Source organism: Xenopus laevis, chromosome 8L (assembly GCF_017654675.1).
Source record: "Xenopus laevis strain J_2021 chromosome 8L, Xenopus_laevis_v10.1, whole genome shotgun sequence".
Classification (NCBI taxonomy): domain Eukaryota; kingdom Metazoa; phylum Chordata; class Amphibia; order Anura; family Pipidae; genus Xenopus; species Xenopus laevis.
Genome location: NC_054385.1, coordinates 28,900,717 through 28,927,558, shown reverse-complemented (window position 1 = coordinate 28,927,558; position 26,842 = coordinate 28,900,717). Strand labels below are relative to the sequence as shown.

Genomic DNA, 26,842 nt, shown 5'->3' with positions numbered 1-26,842 from the left:
GCCTCTACATTTTTTTTTATGTGGCTCATGGGTAAATCCATGCTCTAAATCATACAGAAGTTTTTACTGCGACTCCTGACTAGATTTTTTCAAATTCCTCACCATTCTTCAGAATGCTTATCACCTCATTTTAATCAAAATCTCATAGCATTTCAGCTACTTTTTCTGCCTCTCATAAAAACAAAGATGGTTCTCAGAGGGATTTTCACTCATTGGATTTCAAAAAAAATCAAACATTATTTGAATTATAAACAGAAGCCATTTCTAACAACAATATACACCTTGGTCTCAGCATTAATAATCATAACGATAATAATAATGACTTAAAAACTGAATTAAGGTCATAGGACACAGCTCTATTGTCTGCAACAATAACATTACTATTACTCATCAGTGAGCCCTTGTCTACTTATTACTCAAGGAAAATCACCAGCATAGTGCAACTGTCAGGCCTCCCTGTCCAGAGTCCAGATGTGAGGAGAACGAAGTCCAGCAGGAGTGTCACCAGCTGTAGCAGACAAGTAATCAGAGGGAGTAGGCAGAAGAATAGTCGGAAGGCAGGCCGTGGTCGGTGCAGGCGGAGTTCAGTCGTAATCGGGAAAGCAAGCCAAGGTCAGATGCAGGCAGAGTTCAGTCAAAAGTCGATATCCAAAGCCAGAGTCAAAACCAAAATCAAGAAGTCAGGGTTCACAAGTTCAGGAGCAGGTTAAATTATCAACAAGCACAGAGCCTTTCCCTGAGCGTCCTTTTAAAGGGGTACTTTGGCGCCAAACGTAATGACGCCTGCGTCCCGCGTCATCACGCCGCGCATGTTCACGCTAGTGGGCGTTTTTTCGGCTGTGTCCGTTTCGGCGCGCGACATGACGAACGCGCGTTTGCGCCGGCGTTCGTCTTGGCGTGCGCGTTCATGCGTGCTGAATCCTCACAGCAACAATGGGCAGGGGGGATATTACGCTAAGTGGAACACCAGTGTAAATAAATATTGAACCGTTGGCAAACTGCAAACCAAACTTACAATGTGGAATTCATTCACATCAAGGCCTTTTCATCTTTTGGACCTCTATAATTATTTTAATATCCCCAAATAGAATGAACTGATTTTTTTCTTTGTATTAAAACACATGACTCAAAAATATGTACTTAAAATAGTTCCATACACATTCACAATGCACAAGGGCTTCATTATCTCTTCTGAGAAAACCCTGCTACTTTCACTGACAGGAGAGTTATTTTATGTTTTCAATTATATCATGTAACAGGTGGTAAAATGTATCATTTGTAGGACAAAAGGCACCCCATAAAAACCATCCAATAAAACATCCAATAGATGTCCTGCTTTATCCTGGAGATAGGGCAATGGCTCAGAGTTATCAGAGATCCCAAATTGATGACAGATCAATGTTACAATGTTGTACAAGTACTCATATAGTATAATGAGTAAAGAAGGCTGCATCATACAGCAAACTATATGAAAGTGTGTTGAGAGACCATCACAGATACTGACTCAAAACACTTTTCCTTGGTATGGCCACTTAGAAGGTTGTGAACTTATACAAGACTGGTTAATAGTCCAGGAATTATCAAGCCTCTTGATAAGTTAGGCTGAAAAAGCTAAACTCAAACCTTGAGAGAACCCTTTCTTTTTAAAAGAGCGGTGGGCGGAAAATAGCATCTAATATCTTTCAGAAGCAGAACATTGTCTTCTTGTAATTGTGCAATTGCCACCATTGCCTTTTGGTTTTGCCCTTATAATTCTATCTCAGTCTGCACTACTGAATAAAAAAAGTGCAAAAGAAGCTGCATGGGGTCTGCTAGATGGGCATTTACTGGAGAAATACATTTCTAACCTTTTTATTGTATAACTGCAGATTTCTTATGTTTTTCATATTATTAATTTCTCTCTCTCAGTAAACTACTTACCTGGGTGTTTTAGCTTGCCTAATTATTTAGAACTCTGACTTCATCCAACATGTAACAAAGCACTTCATAGACAAATGTTCCGCAAGTGCAGGGAAGTGTTTGAACACTCTACACTTGGCACCTAAGGGCCTAACTAAATAAAGGATATTATGCACATATATATATATATATATATATATATATATATATATATATATATATATATATATATATATATATATATATATATATATATATATATATATACACACACACACACACTAGCACATATATGAACCAAATCACTGTTATCAATGGTATTGACAGTAGGCATTTTTAAGAACCTTGCAAGCACATGTTTGTTTCAATTACTATGCTAGGATGTCTCAATTAATATTAATGGCAGCAGAAGGACACAGCCCAAATATATTTCTGCCAAAGGTCCTGCCTTCACCTGCCACTTTGTGTATACTATTATGGCAGAATAAATGGGGTGGTGGTTGGGTAATAACTAATAAATTAGCAAACACATGGGGAACATGGAGAAGATTCACTGATAAGTGGCTAGTGCAGTGATTCCCAACCAGTGTCAAGTGAGGAACATGTTACTCACCAGTGGATGTTGCTCCCAGTGACCTCAGAGCAGGTGCTTGTTTTTCAATTTCAGGCTTAAAGGCAAGTTTTGGTTGCATAAAAACAAGATGTACTGGCAAACAGAGCTTCCTGTAGGCTGCCAGCCCACATAGGGGCACCTACGAGCTTTTTTTCATGCTTGTGTTGCTCCTCTGCTCTTTTTATATTTGAATGTTGCTGTGAGGAAAGTACCTGGTGGTCTAGTGTGGGTGCAACGGGGATGGCCCGCTGTGTCCTACTTCCCTGCGCCCCAATTCGCGATCCATTGCATCTTAGTTAGCAATGGCGAGTGCGCCTCGTATGCTTTCAGGCTTACACGCCGCTGCATGTGGCATCATCGCTAATTGCCATGACATTCAAATATTTAAAGAACCGACACTCAGTTACTTGTTGCCCAACATAGGTCTATTCCAATAGTTCCTGGATGCGATCTCTAGTGTTTCTGTCCTTTCTTGACCCTGCCTGACCCTAACCTCAGCCTGTGCTTTGACTATTCTGTTGGATCCTGTCTTGAAAATGTGACTCGGCCTGTGACCTCGACGACGCTCCCACCTCCTGATATTGTACTGTGTTTCCTGTTTGGTACTGACTCTGCCTGTCCTTTAACCATGCTCCTATTCTCCATTCCCTTTGCACATAAGGTTCCCTTGCCTGCCCAGAACTCTCTCCTTGGTCCTCTCACATTAAGGGGTATATTTATCAAAGAGTGAAGTTAATAGTGAACTTTCACCCATTGATAAATACGCCTTTCAAAATCCCATAGAAATGAGTTGAGAGTGGCGGAATTTCACTCTAGTGGCGGAACTTCACTCTTTGATAAATTTACCCCTATGACCTGGTGGCTGGTAGTGGAGGGCTCCTGCTGAAGTGAAAGGAGAGGGGATTCCATAAAAAATATAATATTACCTGCTACACAAAGTCTGCATTGTTTTTTTAAATCAACGCTTTATTTGCCATGTTTTTACTACATTAACAAATATGGTTTCAAAGATTTTAGGAATGAATACAATTCAGTCAACAATAAATTGTTACAATTAACAAACAGAGACAAATGAGAAAACAAAGAGAAATAAATTAGAATTAACATACAGCTTTGAGGTAAATTAACACTAGCCATTGTTCCTGTCAATGGGAGCAGCATTTATGGAATGAAGGAGAAAAGGAATGACACCTGCTAAGTGCAGAATAGTGAGCAAAGTGCCAAAAAATGGCACAATTCGCCATGTTTTTGTACTTTGCCCCTTGCCCTGCACTTTCTACACATTTTTACCCCCAGTGCTCTGGCACTTGCATCTGGGGTTGCAGTAAATGATCCCTTGCATGTTTTACAAGTCTACATTCCCTCTGATCTATGAACATAGAGGTTTTCCAAACTGTTTTATAGAAAATGGTAGGAATGGTCACCTTAAGGATGACTTATGCCAATAAGGGTAATCTAGCCATCCCTTTTCACCACACAGCAGAAGGTAATTACTCATCAGAAATGTATTATAGCACTAGCATAATGGAACTTTTGTCTTAGCACCATAGATTATATTTATATATGTTATATGCCATATATAAACAGGGAAAACTCTAATAAATAGAACATAGAACACAGAACTACAGACATGTACATGTAGAATTACGACTGTCCTTATGAGCTGGACAGTAACATTTCCACATAAAAATGGGACCAATTGGATTTTTCCAGCTATACACAATAGGGAACAGAGAAAAAATGGGTTGCTTTCAAATGTCCTTAACCTGCTAATTGGTTCCAAAATTCATTTGTATATCATTTTGTATAAAAGCTAATTTTAAAATAAGTCACTGTCAATATGTAAACACATTTAACTTTCTGTAAACATGGGTAGTGTTCTACCATAAAACAATTTACATTATACAGCACAAAGATAAAAAAATATGAATTTAAGAAAAACAGTTAAATAAATGACCATTCCAAGTAGTTCCAGATTCCTGAGACCTGCCAGCAGGGCTCCAATACATATCATTAGGTTCCAAGACATCTATTATTGTGCTTCTACAAAACCCCCAGAGTGTTCTTGGCTCTCTCAAATAGTTGCATAATCTTAGTGGTTGGCACACAGCCCTCACGCAGGATTTTAATGATGCCTAAAAAAGAAAAACAGGGTCCATTATAATCACCTCTATGAAGCAGCTACATCTTGAAATATTCCGTCAAGGTACAGAAGAGCTGCATATGGTTAGAAAGAATAATTTTGCCCCAACCAAGCTTCAGGAGGTGCTTTGGAATATTTAAATTTGGAAAGACTGACTGAGATCTGATAGGATTTCAGGATGGAATCTCTCTCCGTGTAATACTCACCTTCATTTATTTTGGTGCAATTTACAACTGTGGACCCCACAAGCTCATTGGAGTATCCATCACATAGAACTGCATCCAGCTTATCACTCAGTCGGCTAAGGAAAATACAGAGATTGCACATAAATTGACAGTTCCTCTAGGCAAAAAAAGTCAGAATTGAGCATTTGCCACTTGGCAGTCCTTCTCAGAAATGTTTTCTATTATTAGGGTATTCAGTAGACAACAAAAATGCATTATAAGTACACAAATGAAATGAGGGCTGCTTGGTTGTTGCTAAATCTTTGGTACCCATGTTTTATAACTTTAACATGGTCGTTGCTACATAATCGTACATATGTTGCCAATATTTGTAATAGTGCAGGTATGGGCTCCGTTATCCGGAAACCCGTTATCCAGAACACTCCAAATTACGGGATGGACATCTCCCATAAACTCCATTTCAATTAAATAATCCACACTTTTAAAATTGATTTCTTTTTTCTCTGTAATAAAGAAACAGTACCTTGAACTTGATCCAAACAAAGGCATCATTATTCATTTTAAGCAGATTTAGGGGCCCATTTATTAAGCCTCAAATTTATCTTATTAAGGTTTTTAAGGGGAAACTTGAATTTTCCGTAGACCAGTTTTATTTTTAGAGATTTATTATATCCCAAAGTTGCTAAAAATACTTCATCTAAAATCTGTCAAGGTCATGTGGAAGTCAATGGCAGATGTCCCTACAGTTGTTTCTTGACAAGTGGAGTTTTTGGAATGTCAATCGTACAATACAAATTGATGCTCGATTTTGTTGCAACATTTTGTCAATCTGACTTTGTCGAGAAAAATAATTGAAAAATGAGTTCAATTTCATGGTAGGGAGTTTGGTCAACTTTTTTTTAAAAATGAGATTGAATCGAGTTTTAGTTTTTAGTAAATAACCCCCTTAATGTACGGAGTTGAAAATTATGGAAAGATCACTTATCAGGAAAACCCCAGCTCTCGAGCATTCTGGATAATAGGTCCAATATCTGATTTAGCTACATTTTGACCTCACTTACGTTATCACCATATCATGATGGGTGCTATCACTTTCTCCACTTGGATTGGCCGACGTGATAGCTAAAGGCCCAGTCATGTCTGTGAGATGAGCGGTGACTGTGTGGTCTGGGACCCTTATCATGATGGAGTCATTAGTTCCGACTGTTTCATAGGCAGGACCGACACCTGGAACACAATTGAAGAATAATCAGTAAAAGTCCTGTGGCTGTTGAAGTGATGTCCGCTATTAGAAATATATTGATTCCCAATTGCCAAATGAGATATATTAGGGAGATTGCCTACTGAGGTGAAAAGGGAAGACTTACAATTAATCAGAATAAATCCCAGATGTTCATTTGCCAATAAAATCTCCTAAAAATAAATTACTACTGACTGTGTTTATTAATTTAGCCAATCATTTTGTGTTTATCAATTGGCCTGTTCTTGTTTTTATTGCTTTGATGGTCATAATGTTTGATGGTATATGTTAGGTTTAAAATTCACAAAACTGATTTTTTGTGAAAGTGACCATGTTCAACAGAAAAAAAAAAAGAAATATTCACATACCTAATTTTTTAAGCCATTCTCCTTTCTGTACTATGCAGCTTATGCCTCCAGGGTATACAAGATCCATGAAGTTCCACAGCAAGGGGCTGAACGGGGGATTGATGACCCTCAGCTGGTCAAGGTTGGAAATGCAGATACAGATAGGCTTTTCCGATGGACGTTCCTATAAAAGAAGCCAACATATATAGAATATTTAGCTTTATACTTCTCCCGGAGAGTGTATGCAGTCATGCAGATGTTTCCTGTACCTTTTATAGTCATGTTAAATTCTGCATTTCAGTATCACCCTGTATAACCCATTCTTCTCTAATCCCATGATCATTGCTTGTTACCCCTCCACTGAATATTCTTACAACTATTCTGTAACTCAACCAAAGGAAAACTTTCATTATTTATTGACTCTACAACCTAGCTATGGTCTGTTAAAGTCACTTTTAACAGGTCACACATTAAAGGGTTTGTTCACCTTTCAGTTAATGTTTAATATGGGGTAGTGAGTGATATTCTGAGCCAATTTTCATTTGGTTTTCATAATTTATTATTTATAGTTTGAGTGATTATGATTTTTATTCAGCAGCTCTCCAGTTTGCAGTTTCGGAAAACTGGTTGCTAGGGTCCACATTACTCTAGCAAACATGCATTGATTTGAATAAGAGACTGGAATATAAATAGGAGAAGGCCTGCATAGAAGGATGAGTAATATAAAGTAGCAATAACAATACATTTGAAGCCTTACAGAGTGTTTGTTTTTTAGATGGGGTCAGTGACCCCCCATTCAAAATCGAAAAGAGTCAGAAAAAGAAGTGAAATTATTAGAAAAAGTAAAGAAAAAAAATAAAGTCCAGTTGAAAAGTTGTGTAGAATTGGCCATTCTATAATATACTAAAACTTAACTTAGGTTGAATCACCCATTTAATATGAGTTAGATAATATGTTCTGATACAGTTAGAGCACACTCTGGCTAGCATGATGCTTAGGGACAGCATTTCTTTCAGTAGGAGAATTGGTGAGAATTATACTCCAGGAGCTTCCTCCAGCTCATCCATCCCTATAAATAATTTGTTGCGTGTAGACAAAATCACTTACAGTTCATGATGGCTACTTACCTTGATGGAGTAAATCCTGTTGATAGCTTCTGGGTGCTTGCAGGAAGCTGCCAGGGCATAGACAGTGTCAGTGGGAATTCCACACACTCCTCCATTATCAAGCATATTAGCAATTGTCCTCAAACTGCTTGTACGGTGGGACTGTGGTAAGATACAAGAGCTTACAACTTCCTTCATTTTTGTGGCTCTTGCTTCTACAAAACACAATACATAAAATCAATATTATCAATCAATACAAATACAAACTACAACAGAACAAAAATAATCAGTTCATTAATTCTTCATATCATTTCTGAGAAGCAGCAGTTGTATGAGTTCTTCTTATGGTCCTCTAAATTGTTTATAAACAGTAAATACATCTTCCCAACAAAGGAATATGGGCATAAAAAGTGTTTAACTACAGAGCTAATTAATACAATGCCGATCTGTAGTTAGTTTGATAGTTTTAATCGCCCATTGCTATCTCCTAGTGCTTGAAATGATTTATTATATGGTAAATGATTCTGACAATTCCCCCTGCCACAATAAACCCTGCATTTGCTTGTTGTATAATAAATATTTTTCATATATACTGTTCTACAACAATGAATGCCCCATGAATAAAGAATGAAATTGATAGCTAAAGCTTTCATTATACCGGGTATAAGGATATAACCACATTCTATAGATTATCACTTTAACTAGTTAGAATGCTGTTGATGCAGAAATGGTAGGTAAGTTTGATCTGTTGCCATTCAAGGAACATTTGTGTATTATTCTCTTCATTTTCTTTGTAATAAAATATAAAACAAACCATTTTGAGTTACAGTTCTAAACATAATTAAAGTACATGGATAGTATATAATAATACAGTGAAATGACATTGTAACATATAAGAAAGATATCCAGGAGATCTTGCAGATACATTTTCATTTCTAAAGAGGATTAGTTCCTACTCTCTGCTGTTTCTGACTTACCAGCAGTGATGCTCCAGTCGGGTGCTGCAAGTTTCTCAGTATCCCCAGTGTAGAAGTCAGTGCCTTGTGAGTGTCAGTGGCAGGTTATATTCTCTCTAGGGACTGGGAGGAGCCATACCTGCTTACCTAATTAACTACTGGTATTTCCATTTTACCTGCATTTCCTTCTCTGATCAGTATCAGTCAAGGTTCTCATTAAATGAATTAATTTCCCTCTCTCATATGTACTCCCTGCAGGGCATTACATTATATGGTGTCTGCTTGGGACATTCTGCTAATTATTATTTCGATTTAACAGGAGCTGACAATATAATACATTCTCTTGAAAATGTTTGTTTTTGTTTTTTTAGTACAGGCATAGAACCTAATACCTAGAATGCTCTGGACCTGGACTTTCTGTAATTTGCATCTTCATACAATAAGTCTGCTTGGAGAACGAAACCCCCGTACCAAAAAATCCCCCTTAACTGCCTGCCTTTCCCCTCTCACTCTCCACACTGTGAATCAGTCAAACAAAGAATATGAAGCAGTAGAAGATGATGCCATGGAGCTCCGCTGCGCTGCTCTGCATTTTAGGGCCAGATTTTTGTTAAGGTTTTTTTTTGTTTTTTTTTACTAATGCAATGCCCAGCAGTTAAAGGGGGGCTTTTTTGGTACAGGGGTCAGTTCTCCTTTAAACATTAAATAAACCCAATAGGATTGTTTTGTTCTAATAGGATTAATTATACAGGTATGGGATCTGTTATCTGTAAACCTGTTATCCAGAGAGATCCATAGAATATGGATAATGGGTTTCCGGATAAGGGATCCCATACCTGTATCTTATAATGGTTTGTCCCCTTACCCCCACAAACACATATATACCACATGCTGTAATTCAGTCAGGTTTGGCACCACAGAAAGGGACAGAACTTTTAAAATCCCCCCCCATTTAAAGTCAATAGGAATTGCTGCCATGCTCCTGGTGCTGTAAAATGACTGGGGGGCCAATCACTTAAAAGTGCAGCGGCACATGATTTATGGCGTTATAGATGTGTTATATGAAAGGACTGGGAGTTTGGTGGGGCATTTATCTTGATTGGGGGAAATGTTGAGCATTTTGTCCCCCTCCCACAAAGCTGCATGAAGTCAAGCAAAATAACTTTAAAAGTCACCTAATTTCCATTAACCCTCTGCTGAACCCCCTACTGTTTGTTAAAAGAAAGGCAAATAACTGAACCCAAATCTGTCCAGTTTTTAATTCAAAGAGCTAGTTTACCTTTAAGGTAACTTTTAGCATGTTATAGAATGTCTTATTCTTAGCAACTTTTCAGTTGGTCTTTATTGCTGTTTTGTTATAGTTTTTGAATTACTATTCTTTTTCTTCTGCCACTTTTCAGCTTTCAAATGGGGGTCAGTGACCCGGTATCCAACAAAAATAAAGATTGCTTTGTGAGGCTACAATATGATTGCTATTGTAACATATTATAGCTTATCTTTCTATACAGACAGTCTCCTATTCATATTCCACTTTCTCATTCAAACAACTTCCTGATTGCTGGGGTAATTGTACCGTAGCAACCACATAGCTGCTGATGTTCCAAACTGGAGAACAGTTTTATTTGCATAAGCAGCTGCAACGAGCATCATGTGGAAATTATGGCAGATATTAATGCTAATCATTAAAGGTACTTTAGTTCCAAAGATGATTCCATAGTTAAGCTGAACACCAGTGTGGCATGGCATACTAAGATCATTAAATAGTGACAACAAGGTAAGATATGGGGGAACAATGTGACACTTACATTTGAAAGGATAATACATTTTATGGCGGACAAACAATACTATTTAGTAATTTTTGAATTCTAATTACTAAACAATAAATGATCTGGAAATATATCTAGATTTCTTTAATTGTCCCTTTAGCGTCATTTTTCCTTCCTTTCTGGGTACAGGTATGGGATCCGTTATTCGGAAACCCATTGTCAAGAAAGCTCCACAATACAGGAAGGCCATCTTCCATAGAATCCATTTTAATCAAATAAATGAAATAATTACATATTATTCCCTTTTTCTTTATCATATTAAACCTTTTACATAATATGAATCATGAATCCTTATTTGAGACAGAACAATCCTGTTGGGTTTATTTATTGTTTAAATGATTTATTAGTAAACTTAAGGTATGAAGATCTAAATTACAATAAGACCCTGAGAATTCTAGATAACAGGTCCCATATCTGTATTTGCAGTGAGAGAAATTCTCTGCCTGAAACAAATTAAGGATCAGTTGTCCTTTTAGCAAATGAAAGAAGGTGATTGTTTTGTAGGAGACAAGGTTAGCCAACTTGCTCCCAGGACTGGTTCTGTCACTATTTGTAATCACATGGGAAATTTCCTGTCACTGAAGTAAACTGAAAATTGTTTCCATTAGATCAGTAAAAACAAAACAGGAAATATCCTAGGAAACTGGTGAAACTTGATGGATGCAACGTTTGAGAAATGACATCATACTAAGAACCATTGTGTTGGTTTTTCGTGTTTCTACAGCTCGGTTTCCCCTTCAGGGTAATGGCACAGGGGGCTCTTGTGGGTATTTTACACTTTTTGTTTTTTAAAGTAGCCCAAAAACATGGCTATAAAGCCTCTGAAACAGCTCCCCCTTAGACTTGCATTGTATTCACCAACAAGTGTTCATATCAGGGCTTGGCAGCTGTTTCTTAATGTTAAATGTCATTTCATTTTCTTTCTTTCCTTAACCTCAGCTTATTTTAATATTTATTATTACTGTAGAAATTAATATTTATTTTTTTACTTTACTTCCCATTTCACTGGGAGGTAATGGGGAATTAGGGCTGAATTTGGTGGCTGGGTGTCTTTTTATAACCATAACTAGTATGATACCATGTTTGCCATTATTTTAACTATGCATGTGCCCCTATGAGGTATATATATAGGGAATAATGCTCCACTATTGTAAAATATAAGCTATTATAAGTTACTAAGGAGTTCTGTGACACAAAAAAGGCATGAAGCTGGACATATACTTATTTACTAAAGTTAATGTAAACATTCACAATATATTTATATTAAGTATGCTCATAGTGCTAATCTCAGCACTTTTTTAGTCATGGAGTTTAATCGTGGGCTAGGGACTGAACTAACTCCTCCTTCTCCCACAATTAGAAGAACCAAGATGTGGGATCAAGTGTAAACAAATGTGATTTCCATTTCAATTTTCAGCACTTTGACTCACTACTGGGTACTAACTTGGACACTGTAGGATGCATTGAACTGTATCACATACAGATGCTGAGTTTCAGCTGAAGTTACATATGCAACATCTTGAAAAAACCCCAACTTCTATTCAAAACTATTGATGGGCGAATAAATTCGCCTGGCACAGATTTGCGGCAAATTTGGCCGTTAAATATGTGAATAACCCACAAAAATTCGCTGGAGTCTATTTCCGATTTTCACGATTTATTTTGTGAAAATGTTTGAATTTCATGATTTTTTTCATGAAAACGTTTGAATGTCATGATATTTTAGTGAAATTTATGATTTCACGATTTTTCCCGCAGATTTTTAACCGTTTCGCGAATTTTGGGAGAATGGGAGAAATTCGCCCATCACTATTCAAAACGTCTTAGGTACACAGCCTCCAAGAGTCATATATGAACATGGTCAAAGTTTGTCTTGACATATTGTTTTTGTTATTGGCAGTAAGGGAAATCTCAAATTTGAAGAGTACAAATAGCTGGTGAGGCACATGGTGGGAGAACCCCACCATGCATTATACAGTATAACACATTTGTAATGCAGTGGACTGGTTTGCTTTGCTTCTTTTTGCTGCTGGAAGTTTATTTTAAGGGGACGATAGTCTATTTTATTGTAGGTATGAGCATTTAATAAGCTAATTGCACCAAACATCCTCTTAACATATCTGCATATGTTATTCATATGCCTGTTATTATTTCTATATAATACACAAAAGCCATGAATATCTTGTAAATAATATCCTTATAAACGGTGACTAGTGATGTCTTCAGTTATAAACGGTGAGTAGTGATGTCATTTTTGTCACATGACTCTAAAACTTGTATTTCATAATACATAAATGGTCATGGAACTGCTTGTGACTTATAATATCCTTATATTTTACAATAGGGGATACTTTATTCACTGTATATCCAGGTTTGGGAAGTGTTATCCAGAAACCCCTTATAATTCTGTTATCTGCCTTTTTATGGTGTGTTTCCTAAAATAATGGGATTAGTAAACACATTGTGACAAATATTTCCATGCATCTATGTGTTCTGCATATTGCCTAATGCAGGGATTTGAAATTCATGAATCACAACCTTAAAATAGATTCTCATTCAGTTCCCGGCTGTCCATCACGATCCTTTATTAGAGTTATTATTTTTGTCAAATATTTGAGTCATTTTAAAGCACATATTCATAATTCTGAACAGAATCTTGTATCTTGATCCTATTGAAAAAAAAGGTTCTCCTTGGCATAATCTACAGCTTCAGACAGAGCAATATACTGTATCATAATTATCCATACAATGGACAGCATTCAAACAGACGTCTCTTGATTTTTTTGGCTAGGAAATGTCTGAAAAACTCATCTTTTAATAAATGTCATGACATTTGTAGTTTATGGGGTCCATTTATTAAACCTTTAATTTATCTGGTCAAGGTTTTTAAGGGAAAAACTCAAATTGTTAGAGATTTATTATACCCTAAAGCTACAAATAATCCTGATGAAAATACTTCATCTCAAACCTGTTGAGGTCTTGTAGTCAATGGTAGTTGTCCGAGAAGTTGTTTCTTGACATCATGATCTGCACTGGAGAATCCAATAAAGTCTGGGTTTTTGTCAGATAATCCGATAAAGTTGAGTTTTTGCAGCAACAATTTAGTTTTCAGAGTGTCAATTATACGATACAAATTGATGCCTGATTTTTTTGCAACATATATTCGTTCCGACTTTTTTGAGAAAAATTATTGATTAATGAGTTCAATTTGTGGCAGGGAGTTTGGTTAACTTTGTTTTAATAAAAAAATTAGATAAACTCAAGTTTTAGTAAATAACCCCCACGGTGTTTCTAAGTTTAGTCGTGGTTTCAAAAACCTCTAAAACGACTAAAATCTGACCATTAATAAATAGGCCTCCCTGATTCTGTCTGGAGCAGGCCCGGACTGGCAATCTGTGGGTTCTGGCAAATGCCAGAGGGGCTGCTATAAGATCCCATAGAAAGTCAGTATTTAGTGGGCTGGTGGGATTGGACCTCTGTGTACTTGAAATGCCAGGGCCTATTTTAATACTCAGTCCGGACCTGGTCTGGAGGGATGCAAATGCTGCCCTGCTGGAACTCACTCATGTGCACCTTGATCAGGCAGTAAGTGTCAACTATCTAGCAGATGCCACCCCTTAAATAAAGAATTTATCAGAAACAAATAGACACGTTTTTAACTATGGAAGCCCTTCCTTATTCCAACCAAAGTAAACTCTGCTGGGGTATAGTCTAAGATTATTATTATTGATACTGGAGAAGTGATGTGTAGCCCTGACTCATTCTAATAAACAAATTAATCATAGAGTGAAAGTAGATAAATATTCCCCTAGAAATACTTTATAAGATAATAGAGAGTTGGGAAGTTTGACCCTGGGCAAATTATCTTTCTTGTAAATTCATTCTGGTTAACATTATAATTTTGTTCTCTTTCATAATGTAACCATATTTAGATGACATTCACATGTATTATTTAATCCTTATGGAATATACTTCATTAAAAATACTACCAAACTATGGGGAATAGACAACACAGAGAGCAATAAAGGTCAATAAAAATGTGGATAAATAAATACAAAGTCTTAGCTAATGAAATCATATACTCCAGGACGTCAGGGACGTAACTACAAGCAGAACTTCAACAGATTGGAGGCCCAGGAAGTATCGGGGGGCCCAGTTTGGTGTTTGCAATACATACAGCAGAACCCCCATTTTACATATTCAGCAGATCAGAAAGAAATGGTGTAAAATCTGGGAGACTGTAAAATCAGGGACATTATGCATTATATATGTATGTGCTCAAAAACAGTGCAAAATAGTGGAATGTGAAATTCAGGTTTCCCAAATTGAGGTCTTATTCCCAAAGAGGGTCCTTAAATGATTTTGCTGTGGAGCCCACTTAATTCTATTCTTGCCACTAATTAAAAAAAGAACTAAACATTAAAAAGCACAACATAAAGGGGGTTATTTATCAAAATCTGAATTTTTCAGATTTTTTTTAAATAAAAAGGTCTGATCAAACTAGAATCCATGATTTGCCCTTATTTATGAATGAGGTATAATAAATCTTATTTTTCCATAAAAAAAATCATATTTTATAGTTGTAAAACTCGAATTTTTGATTTTTTTAGCATTCGGACGTATAAATATGCAATATTGGGATCCCACTGCAAAACCACCCTAAGGGGCACATTTACTAAGCTTGAGTGAAGGATTCGAAGTAAAAAAACTTCGAATTTCGAAGTGTTTTTTGGGCTACTTGTAAGGCCCGAGGGCCCCGAGGTAGTAAGGACCAAGGAGGAGGTAACAAAGTCCAAGTTCGCAGTACAGAAGGAGTAGGCAATAGAATTGTCGTAAACAGGCAGTAGAATCAGTTCAGGCAGACGAGGTTCAAAGACGAGAGTTCAGGCAAGGTCGGTACACAAGATAATCAATGATAAACACACCCAGGAATCAGCAAGCGAAAACCTATAATTGGGCATTGAGGAGACTCTGAAGCTGCTTTAAATAGGCCTGGGTTTGGCGCCAATTTTGGACGCGCTGACGTCATGACGCCGACGCACTGACGCCAGCGTCCTGATGTCATAGTGCTGCGACCAGCAGGATCCAGAAGGCCGCCATCTTGGACGCCATCTTGCCCGCCATCTTGGAGAAGACAATCGGTTTCCATTACAGTACCCCCCTCCTTAGGGGGGGCCTCAGGACCACCTGGGCTGGAAGGGAACTGTCGATGAAACCTTTGGACCAAGAGAGGAGCATGGACATCGGAGCTTCTTACCCACGAGCACTCCTCAGGACCGAATCCCTTCCATTCAATGAGGTACTGCAGGGCGCCTCTAGAAATCCGGGAGTCCAAAATCTTCTTTACTTCGAACTCTTGATGCCCATCTACAATGACAGGAGCTGGGGAGGAAGAAGAAGAAGAAGAAACTGCAGGTTAAAGCAAAGAAACATGGAAAGCATTGGGGATCCGCATCTCAGGAGGAAGTTGCAACCGCACAGCCACAGGATTGATGATCTCGGTGATAGGGAAGGGACCAAGTTTAGGTGAAGGAATTTTGAGGCGAATATTGCGAGTAGACAGCCAGACCTTGTCACCGGGAACATACAGAGGGGAAGAAACTCTCCTCTTGTCAGCAAACTTCTTCTGTGCAAGGGAACTCTTCTCTAAGTTGACAATAGTAGCCTGCCAGATGGCCGACATGTGGGCAGCTTGATCGTTGGCGGCAGGAACATTTGTGAGCAGAAGATCTTGAGGAAAAGCCAAGGGGTTAAGACCATAAACACAAAAAAAAGGAGACTTTTCAGAAGAAGAGTGCAAGGCATTGTTATGTGCAAATTCGGCCCAAGGAAGGAGGTCAGCCCAATCATCCTGACACAGGGATACATGACATCGGAGGAACTGTTCAAGAGCCTGGTTAACCCTTTCTGCCGCTCCATTAGACTGGGGATGATATGAAGAAGAAAACTGAAGGGAAATATTAAGGGCTTTACAAAGAGACCTCCAAAACTTAGAAATAAATTGGGACTCACGGTCAGAGACAATCTCAGCAGGAAAACCATGGAGACGAAAAATATGTTTAATGAATAAAGAAGAAAGTTCTGGAGCTGAAGGAAGTTTCCGAAGAGGAATAAAGTGTGCCATCTTACTAAATCTGTCAATCACCACCCAGATGACAGTGTAGCCGGAGGAAGCAGGAAGATCCACGATGAAATCCATTGCCAAATGGGTCCAAGGGCGGGAAGGAACAGGCAAAGGTAAAAGTAGGCCTTTGGGAGGAGAATGTCCAGATTTGGATACAGCACAAGTGGAGCAGGAGGAAACAAAGTCTTTAACATCTTTTCTTAAAGAAGGCCACCAGACGAGACGAGATAAAAGTTCAGTCGTTTTTTTAATTCCAGGATGACCGGCCTGCTTCGAGCTGTGAGATTGGACCAGAATGGAATGACGAAGCTCAGGAGGAACAAAGGCTACGCCTACAGGAGTTTCCACAGGAGCAGAAGCTTGAATAGACAAAAGATGAGAGGCAAGGGAAGGAAACAGGGCGGCAATGATCTTTGTAGGAGGCACAATGGATGGTTCCACGAAGTCTCAGCCACTAGGGTACGGAATTCGATGGCATACTCAGGAACTGTACGAGTGCCTTGCTGTAACTGCAACAAGCGAGCAGAAGCTGAAGCCGATCAACCTGGGGCGTCGAACACAGTGCAAAGGTCACGGATGAAGGCCTTGGCATCGTCAATGACCGGATCCTCCTTCTCCCAGAGAGGAGAAGCCCACTCCAGAGCTTTCCCTTGCAGGCGGGTGATGATATAGCCCACCTTCGCTCGCTCCGAGACAAACTGACCTGGAAGCAGGGTGAACTGGATCTCACACTGATTGATGAAACCACGGCATGATTCCGGATCACCGCTGTACAGAGGAGGTGCAGAGATGCGAGGTTCGGAAATCTGCAGCGGAGTAGCTGGAACCGGCGGACGAACTGGAGCCACTGGAGACAAGGCAGACAATTTCTCCAGGATTGCTTCTAGTGCCTGGCCGAAGTGGGTTTGCTGGGCTTCGTAGGTCTGCATGCGAGAAGCCAAACCACAAACGGCTCTGCCGACATCTGTAGGGACATGAGGCTCCTCAGTAGGGTCCATGGCCCAATTATAATGTAAGGCCCGAGGGCCCCGAGGTAGTAAGGACCAAGGAGGAGGTAACAAAGTCCAAGTTCGCAGTACAGAAGGACTATTCGACCATTCGATAGTCGAAGTACTGCCTCTTTAAAAAAAACTTCGACCCCCTACTTCGGCAGCTAAAAGCTACCGAAGTCAATGTTAGCCTATGGGGAAGGTCCCCATAGGCTTGCCTAAGATTTTTTGATCGAAGGATATTCCTTCGATCGTTGGATTTAAATCCTTCGAATCGTTCGATTCGAAGGATTTAATAGTTCGATCGAAGGAATAATCCTTCGATCGTTCGATCGTAGCATTTGCGCTAAATCCTTCGACTTCGATATTCGAAGTCGAAGGATTTTAGTTCCTAGTCGAATATCGAGGGTTAATTAACCCTCGATATTCGACCCTTGATGAATCGGCCCCTAAATATACAGCTGCAAAAATATTAGACGAGCCTGAGCTAGATCTCACTTTTAAATGAATGAGTACATTTAATATATAGTGCGTGAACATTATCCATATCTTGCATGGCCAGTCCTGATTACTCATTCAATCCTACAGGCCAACTGGGCTTAAGCAGACCCCCACCATTAGACACTTTGGGGCCCCGTACAAGTTATGTATCTGGTCCCCCCCCATGGACACAATCATGTAGTAACGAAATTTTTGACTATGCCGCTTGTGCGCTATACAAACAATCTGCTAGAAGGCAGGAGGGCTTTGCTAGGACTAAAGGTTCAACTATATACATGAGTTTTTTTTACACAGCTCAAACTCACTAATCTTTTTACTGAAAAGCCGGGGCTTAACTCTGCAATAACCAGTTAATATAAATAGTTCCACTTATTAATTTGCTAATAAGCCCGTTCATTGGGGGGTCAGCGGAGTTTGCCCTATGTTTAAACATTACCAATCTACATGCCCCTGTCAATTCTCTGTGTTGTCATCACTTGGTATGTAACTTTTGTAAGTTTATACTAAAGTAACAAACTGTTTTGCATAACTACATCTCAACTGCATACGTTTAGGGGCCCAAAGGTGTTGCTGTGGGGTCCAATTACTAGTTATTCCACTGCTGAAAAGTTCAGGTAGGTGACACTCATATAATTCAGTAAATAGATGCCAATATAAAGTAATATAAATGCGTGTTTAAGATAAACGCTCTTGTGGGATACAGGTTCTGATGCTGAGAATCTCAGCCATAAAGCATGACACGGCTTCTGTTGTTTGCCACATAGGAAATAGAATCAGTCACATGAATACCAGGAAATAGAGTGCTCCATGCAAGCATTAAAACTAGGAGATCTGCCAGGTATGAAATTATAAGATGTATCTACTTACTACATTCTTCCCTCTTCTTTATAGATATTTCCTGCTGACATGGGAATTGCAGCAACCCAGTTCAAGCCATAAATATATTCTAAACATTGTTCAAATATTTTCCAAAATCTGTTTGATTTTAAAGGAGAACTAAACCCAAAAAATCATATGGCTAAAAATGCCATATTTGATATACTGAATTTATTGCACCAGCATAAAGTTTCAGCTTGTCAATAGCAGCAATTATCCATGGCGTCAAACTTGTCACAGGGGGTCACCATCTTGGAAAGTGTCTGTGACACTCACATGCTCAGTGGGCTCTGAGCAGCTATTGAGAAGCTAAGCTTAGGGGATGTTGCAAATTATCAAGCAGAAAATTAGGTTAGTCTGTTATATATGCTAATGCTACAGGGCTGGTGATTAAATTCTGATGCTAGTTGCAATGGGTTCTGTGCTGCCATGTAGTAATTATCTGTATTAATTACTAATCATCCTTATATTGTCACATTTATATTCTATGTGTACTGTATATTGTGAGTGGGCCCCTAAGCTCAGTAAGTGACGGCAGCACAGAGCATGTGCAGTAAATCAGCAGAAAAGAAGATGGGGAGCTACCGGGGCATCTTTGGAGACACAGATCTTCCCTGCTAAATGGCTGTCGTTGTCTTGGGCTGGTACAGAAGCCCAAAACATAATGTACAACATTATGTAGCTAGACTACAACTGTATTGTTATTATAATTTCTTATTACTTATCTTGTTTCAGGCCTTCTCCAATTGATATCCCAGTCTGTCTTTCAAACCACTGCCCGGCTACTAGGCTAAATTGGTCCCTAGCATCATTAAAGCTGCTGAAATTCCAGATTGGAGAGTTGCTAAGCAAAAAGCTAAATAATTCAAAAGCAAATAACAAAAAGAAGACCGATTGCATTTTGTCTCAGAATATCACCATCTACATCATTTTAAAAGTTAATTTAAAGGTGAACTACCCCTTTAATCAGATGCTTTAGTGATATTTTATATCACAAATTATTTCCATCACTTTCCAAACAGGTTGAAGTTGTATATCAGTATAGTTTATTTGGGTATCTGCCAAGCTGTGTACAATTCAGTTTTTCCATTCTGCCAGGATAGTTTGGCTGAGTCATAGACACGCAAGATCCTTAATATATGTTTCATGTTGAGACAATATGTGGTTGTGGTGCTTAATTCTGCATACTGTAAGAAGCATTATTTTAAATTCTGACACACCTGCTAATCTTGTATCATCTGTAGGGAAACTTTAATGCCAAACTATGTGCTTTTGATTACATATCATTAGACAAGATTGTGACGTATGATACCGACTGTAAATTCCACTAGGCCATGACAATTAGTCACATATTTTCATTTTTATATTGGTAAATACTGATACGGGTGAATTCCTACAGTCATATACAGTACGTCTATTTATATGCAAGTTATTTAGGATAATGTGTCACAACTGCATGTAATGCATTTATTTTCAGTTTTGAAATAATCCCCGGCCCTCTGGTAGTGATGATAAGAAGTGAATGGTTTCTGTCAATTGACACAGTGCAGCCCTAATAACTGGCTTAGTGAGAGTTCAAATCTATTTATAATGGTCAGAGAAGGAATTTGGCTCCCCTTCACCAACACCAATGTGGCTAAATTAGCTGCTTAAGGGGGTTATTTATCAAAAGTCGAGTTTGTGAGGTTTTTTTGTATCTTGACAAAACTCAACTCAAATTTGTACAATAAGGGGGAAAAACTTGAATACTCAAGTTACAAAAATATTTATTAGGAGATAGTGGACAACAGCCTAACGCATTTTGTGCCTGTTGGGGGCACTTACTCATAGACTCACAGCATATGATTAAGTGCCCCAACAGGCATGAAACGCGTTAGACCATTGTCCACTATGTCCTAATAAATATTTTTGTATCTTTACTCCATTAGATCACTGATTTTTAGATGCACTCACTATTGTTGATATTTATTTGATAATAACCCCCTTAATAAATTGAAAACGTTCAAAATTGCCTCATTTCAATTTGCGTTAACCCTCTGCTGAACCCCCCTGTTTATTGAGAGGAAAGGCAAAAAAGAGAACCCAAGAGCTAGCTTACCTTTAAGGTAACTATTAGCATGTTATTGAATGTCTTATTCTTAGCAACTTTTCAGTTGGTCTGCATTGCAATTTGCTTTCAAATGGAGATCAGTGACCTTGTATCCAAAAAAAGAAAGATTGCTTTGTGAGGCTACAATATGATTACTATTGTAACATATTATAGCTTATTTTTCTATATAGACAGTCTCCTATTCATATTCCACTTTCTCATTTAAACAACTTCCTGATTGTACCGTAGCAACCAGATTGCTACTGATATTCCAAACTGGAAAAAATTTCAATTACATGAGCAGCTGGAACGAGCATCATGCGGAAATTATTACAGGTATTAATGCTAATCATTAAAGGTACTTGAGTCCGAAGATGCTTCCTGTTGCACTTCCCCATAGTTAAGCTGAACACCAGTTTAAAACACTGTTTAAAATTGTGGCATGGCATACTAAGATCATTAAATAGTGACAACAAGGGAAGATATGGGGGTTAGATTGTGGTACTTACATTTGAACTACTAATACATTATATGGCTGTCAAACAATATTATTAATATAATAAAATATATGAATTACTAAACAATAAATGATCTGGAAATATATTTAGATTTATTTAACTGTCCCTTTATCATCATTTTTCCTTCCTTTCTGGGTACAGGTATGGGATCTGTTATCCGGAAACCCATTATACAGAAAGCTCTGAATTACAGGAAGGCCATCTTCTTTAGGGATAAATTTACTAAGCGGCGAAAATTCAGCAGCGATGGGTTTTGCAGCCAGGGAAAATTTGCTCATACAACGCTAATTTACTAAACTGCGAAGTTGCATCCAGGGCGCTGAACGCTGGCGAATTTTAGCTAGCGTTACTTTGCCAATCAAAGCAAAGATTTACTAGCGTTCAATTATGCCTAGCTCAGCTTTGTTAGAGGTCTTCACTCAGGCTAATTTGCATACAGAGGGAAATTATAAAGTTGAATGGACGTATATGTTGCAGCAAATACATTACATTACATAAGTCTAGTGTATCTTAATAAAGAAAAAACAGTTGTTATAATGCCTTACACATGAGCCCACTGTATAGTTTATGTTCCATATGTTAGAAAATGTATGGGGGAACCCAGTTACCTAAAAAAAAAATGTAAGGACTTTTGCAGGCTATCACTCAGAAAAAAAGTAAAAGACGCCAGCGTTTTTTGGGACGTTTTTTTTTCCCACTAAAAATATGATGTAAGTAACAGAAGACTGAGGAAGATATATGCACTCCACTTCACCTGGTCTGAGCTGGCGAATGCAAGTCTGGCGGAAGAGGTTCAGTAAAATTCGCATCTTAGTGAATTTGCGGAGTTACGTCCATTCGCCAGAGCGAAAATTCGCCTGGTGATAGAGTGGGAATGACTGCTAGCTAGGGTTGCCATCTGGCAGGTATTTTACCAGTACAGCCGGTAAAAATGATGGTTGATCCCAATGTTATTAATACGGAAAAAAGATATATATAGGTGACCTGCTCTGAGGGAGCTTCCTAACACTTAATTGGCTTTATTGCCATCTTTTTGGGCTACTTAAAAAAACAAAAAGTGTAAAATACCCACAAGAGCCCCCTGTGCCATTACCCTAAAGGGGAAACTGAGCTGTAGAAACAAGAGAAGCAAACACAATGGTTCTTAGTATGATGTCATTTCTCAAACGTTGCATCCATCAAGTTTAACCAGTTTCCTAGGATATTTCCTGTTTTGTTTTTACTGATCTAATGGAAACAATTTTCAGTTTACTTCAGCGATGGGAAATTTCCCATGTGATTACAAATAGTGACATAACCAGTCCCTGGAGCAAGTTGGCTAACCTTGTCTCCTTCAAAACAATCATCTGCTGCAAATGTCAACAAGAGAATGTTGGTAATATATGGTAGACATGCCCCCAAGCAAAGACCTTTTGGTCCCAGGTGTCAAAACTGGCTCAGCAAATCACAGACATACGCCTCATAATACCCCCAGCCCTAGCATTACTAGGCATGTTTCTGTATCAGATACATAAAAAAGCAAAATATATCATTGTAGGATGGTCTACTTTAGTGGAGCACTATTAATGAGTAACTGGAAAAGGTCTTCACTCCCAGACATGGAGGTCATTAAAAAGAAATGCTCTATATCAGGGCTCTCCAACTGGCGGCCCGCGGGCCACCCTTCTTTGGCCTCACAGATGCTGTGTCTGTTTACCATATGTAAAATTTAAAAGGTATCACTACAGAGATAAACTGCACCCTGCATTGTTTAAATCAGACTCTAATCCCCTGTATCACACCTGTGATCCCCCTGTATTGTTCACACTTGTGACACCTCTATTGTTTATATCCTAAAGGCCTGTACTGTTCACACCTGAGACCCAGACTGAAACCGCCACATTGTTCACCTGTTCTCACCTTATTCAAAATGCTAATGGGGCACCAGCACTGTGTCACTGTATGTAGTACATATCTGCTCTGTTCTGCCTTCCCTCCCTGCAGGGCTGGAACTAGGGACAGGCAGAGTAGGCACCCACCTAGGGCGGGGCATACTTTTAAGGGGAATTTACTTTCTTTCTTTTTTAAACCCTGATTTGCTTGGCCTTTAATAGTTTTTCAACTTTATAAACCCCCTGTTCCAGACAGAATCACTCCCCAGCTCCCTTTTGGCAGCTGCTGGCACAGGTACAGATTGGGGGCAATATAAGGGATTGGCTGCTGCTGGCTCAGGTACATGGGTCAATATGGTGGCTGCTGGCACAGGTACACAGATGTTTGAGGGCAATATGATGGATATTGGCTACTGCTGGAACAGATGCAAATTTGGGCAATATGATGGATTCTTTTGGTTGCCGCTGGCATAGGTACAGATTGGGGGCAAAAATATGATGGGTGTTTTGGTTTATGCTGCCACAGGTTTTGGGATTTGGGATTGAGGGTCTGAGTGATTGACTGCCATTGGTATAGGTACAAATGGAGGCAATATGATAGGTGCTGGCACAGGTACAGGGGGCTATATGACTGGTAAGGCGGGAAATGGTAATGCAGGACTGGGTGGGGGGGCACTGATTGAAGCCTTTGCCTAGGGTGCAAAAATACTTTGGCCCGGCCCTGCCTCCCTGTGTGTGCCATTCTCTGCTTGCCCAGTGCTGCTTGCCCTACACTACCTGTGGGATGTAAGCCTGTTAAAGGTTTGTTAGCATTTGGAAACACCCTAAGGTGTTTAATCATGTGTTGGGGGGTTGTTGTATTATCCACAGGGGAGGATGAGGCATATGGATTTAAGGGTATGTTTTTAACATGACTTCAATTTTTCACATATGAGTGATGAGGGATTTCCCTGCAGTGAGCACCAACCATTTGGTTTTTTGGTGTGCTACCACCGTTAATCTGGATACGATCTTAAAAGTTCTTGTGGTAATATGGGTGTGGTTTACAGTGGGTGTGGTTTAAAAGGGGGAGTGGTCAACACTGACTTCCATTATCGGCCCTCCTCCACATAGGCCAGTAAAATTTTGGCCCTCTGTACCACAGAACTTGGACAGCACTGCTCTATATCAATGTACATTTACCACCATGTGTCAAAACCATCGACCATTGGGCTCTCAACTGGCCACTCCTTCCTTTACCCATTGATCTAGACCATGCCTCCCCATGTGTTCTACACTGTATGATAAGTTTACTGGTGTAACAGATTTGATGTGACAAGCTGGTTGCCTGTACACATAATTTTTGGGGGAAATTAGCAATGGTAGGCAGGTAAGCAGAAGATCAGGAGCATAAAGACAGGGACCCAGCATCTGCAGGCAAAAAACACAGGTTTATTCAGTCACAACATACAGTTCATCAGCGTTTCAGCTTCACACATTCAAACTTTTTGGGGTTCTCACCATACAGGTTAGTTTCCATACTCAGGAATATTCAGGCTTTTCACTAAGCCCCTTTTACTCTCCCCTCCAGGGACACAAAATCACCAGCTACTGGTCTGTCTTTCTGGCAGTACCTCAATCACTTTAGACTCAATCTCAATGAGCTGGTCATGTTTTCCGCTGCTCCTTGCAGTTGCAGGCAGCACCCCAGCCCCTCTGGGAGTTCTTAACACAGATAGGTAACCTCTCCTGTTCTGTGCCCTGCTCTGAGGGAGCTTCCTAACACTTAACTATGATTAAATACCTTTCCACAGAACAGCCTTCCTAAGGAAAGTGAGCTCCAACATGCAAACTGGACAACTGGAATGGATTGCCTGTTCCTCCCGGAACCATATAACTTACAGTGCCAGCCAGCAAAATCCTTTAAACAGAGAGACCATTCTCTGTTTAGACACATCTCCCTTTATCTCAGTTTCCAACTCCTACAGGGGAGAAATTAAAGGCAAAACACACCTTCACTGAGGAAGGGCCATGTGGCTCCAAAAGTTTGATCTTTTGTAAAGTGTCTACAGCACCATGGAATAAATTTATGATTACCCCGTTTGCTGCAAAATAAGGTATTGCCTCTCTTTTTGCTTGTTGGATTAATTGCTGGCATGTGGCTAGGCCAGTGTTTATACCTCTATCCCCAAAACCTGACTTTGTGTTCAAAACATACATTTTTATACTTCCCCGGAGTACCACACCTTGTATAAGGGCTTGATCTCCCAAATGCAAATTGTCTGAAAATATCAACCTCTACATCATACTAAAAGTTACCTCAAAGGTGAACAACCCCTTTAACCCCAGACGGTGCATTAACATCACTAAATAAGACAGATGAAGGGTATATTAACCCCAGACTTGGTAGTATAATCACGAATAATATGGGTATTAACCCCAGAAGTGCCAGTGTAGCTATTACAGAAAATATATAATCAGCATATTAACCCCAGGCAGTGCAGTAACAGCATTGTAGAAATGGCCAATGAGCACTCCTTTAACCCAAGACAAGTCAGAAAGATCACTGCAAAAATGGCCAATGAGCACTCCATTCATTTCAGACATACCAGAAGGATCAATGCAGAAATTGATAGACTGAAAACATTACCTCACACTTGCACAAGAGACTACCAATACCAGAGATCTTTTCCATAAAGTCCTATGCTCTGCTAGGCTCTGTTTCTCTTTCTGTCCAGTGCCACTCCTATTCATCATATGGTCGTCATTCAAAATGGGAATCTAGCAATCCGTTCACAGTCCGCAGTTTCAAATTTCACAGACAAGGACAAAGCTGAACTTAAAAGCAAAAAATTAAAAACAGCTTTCAAAGGTTGATTAACTTGATGTGGGTTTAAGCTTTAAGCAATATTTGTTTGTGCCTCTCTTAGCTCATAATAATATTCCAGATATATCAAAATATAAATAACGTAAATATGGAAAATCCAATCATTCTCAAATCTAATCTACTATGACTTTAGGTTAGGACTCTATCCGCTGCTTTTATTGCCAATACTATAAGCCATAAGCCATGGGCCTGCTTTCGTTTAAAAATACACAGTAGGATACATACAGATAAACTTGCATTTTCATCACTTTTATTGATACGACGAGCAGAAAAGGATATTGAATAATAAAAGATATGCACCTCTGCAAATATTACACAGCACTCACTACTCCAAGTCAAACAGCCTATTATCCTTATTGGGCAGAATTCAAAAGCGTCATTAACATGTTGGTTCACTTCATATTTTGCAAACTGTTAAAACACACACCTCCATCAATATATCCATGACACTGCCATCTAGTGACTGTCCTCAATATGTGAAAAAACTTTCTTTGTGACAAACTGAAAACACGACTCTTGTTTCTCTAACTACAAGAATTCTCACATCAGCATAAAATAAATGAATTGCAGAGAGATTGTGTCTCTTCCTAATTATTTAACCCTCTGCTGTGTGGTAATATTTCCCTACAATTGCCAATGATATTAATGAAATCAAATCAATAACTGAGCCAATATATTGCTGATGCACTTAAA

The 26,842-nt window shown here is 39.0% G+C and overlaps 1 protein-coding gene across 1 annotated transcript; it reads right to left on the bottom strand.

The window, feature by feature from the left end:
* Positions 1-3,457: 3,457 nt before the first annotated feature.
* Positions 3,458-8,669, bottom strand: LOC121396948 (threonylcarbamoyl-AMP synthase-like). The gene is made up of 6 exons (XM_041572605.1): positions 8,511-8,669; positions 7,555-7,748; positions 6,449-6,611; positions 5,902-6,067; positions 4,862-4,956; positions 3,458-4,647 (listed from the first exon to the last, which is right to left on the bottom strand). The coding sequence occupies exons 2-6, from the start codon at positions 7,729-7,731 to the stop codon at positions 4,556-4,558; spliced, it is 693 nt and encodes a 230-aa protein (XP_041428539.1). The 5' UTR covers positions 7,732-7,748; positions 8,511-8,669; the 3' UTR covers positions 3,458-4,555.
* Positions 8,670-26,842: the final 18,173 nt, after the last annotated feature.

Coding starts and splice junctions, on each gene's coding strand:
- LOC121396948 (XM_041572605.1), bottom strand. CDS start 7,731: ATGAAGGAAGTTGTAAGCTCTTGTATCTTACCACAGTCCCACCGTACA. Junction 4,957..5,901: donor CATCATGATATGGTGATAAC/GTAAGTGAGGTC, acceptor TATTTTCCTTAG/CCGACTGAGTGATAAGCTGG. Junction 4,648..4,861: donor TTGCACCAAAATAAATGAAG/GTGAGTATTACA, acceptor TTTCTTTTTTAG/GCATCATTAAAATCCTGCGT.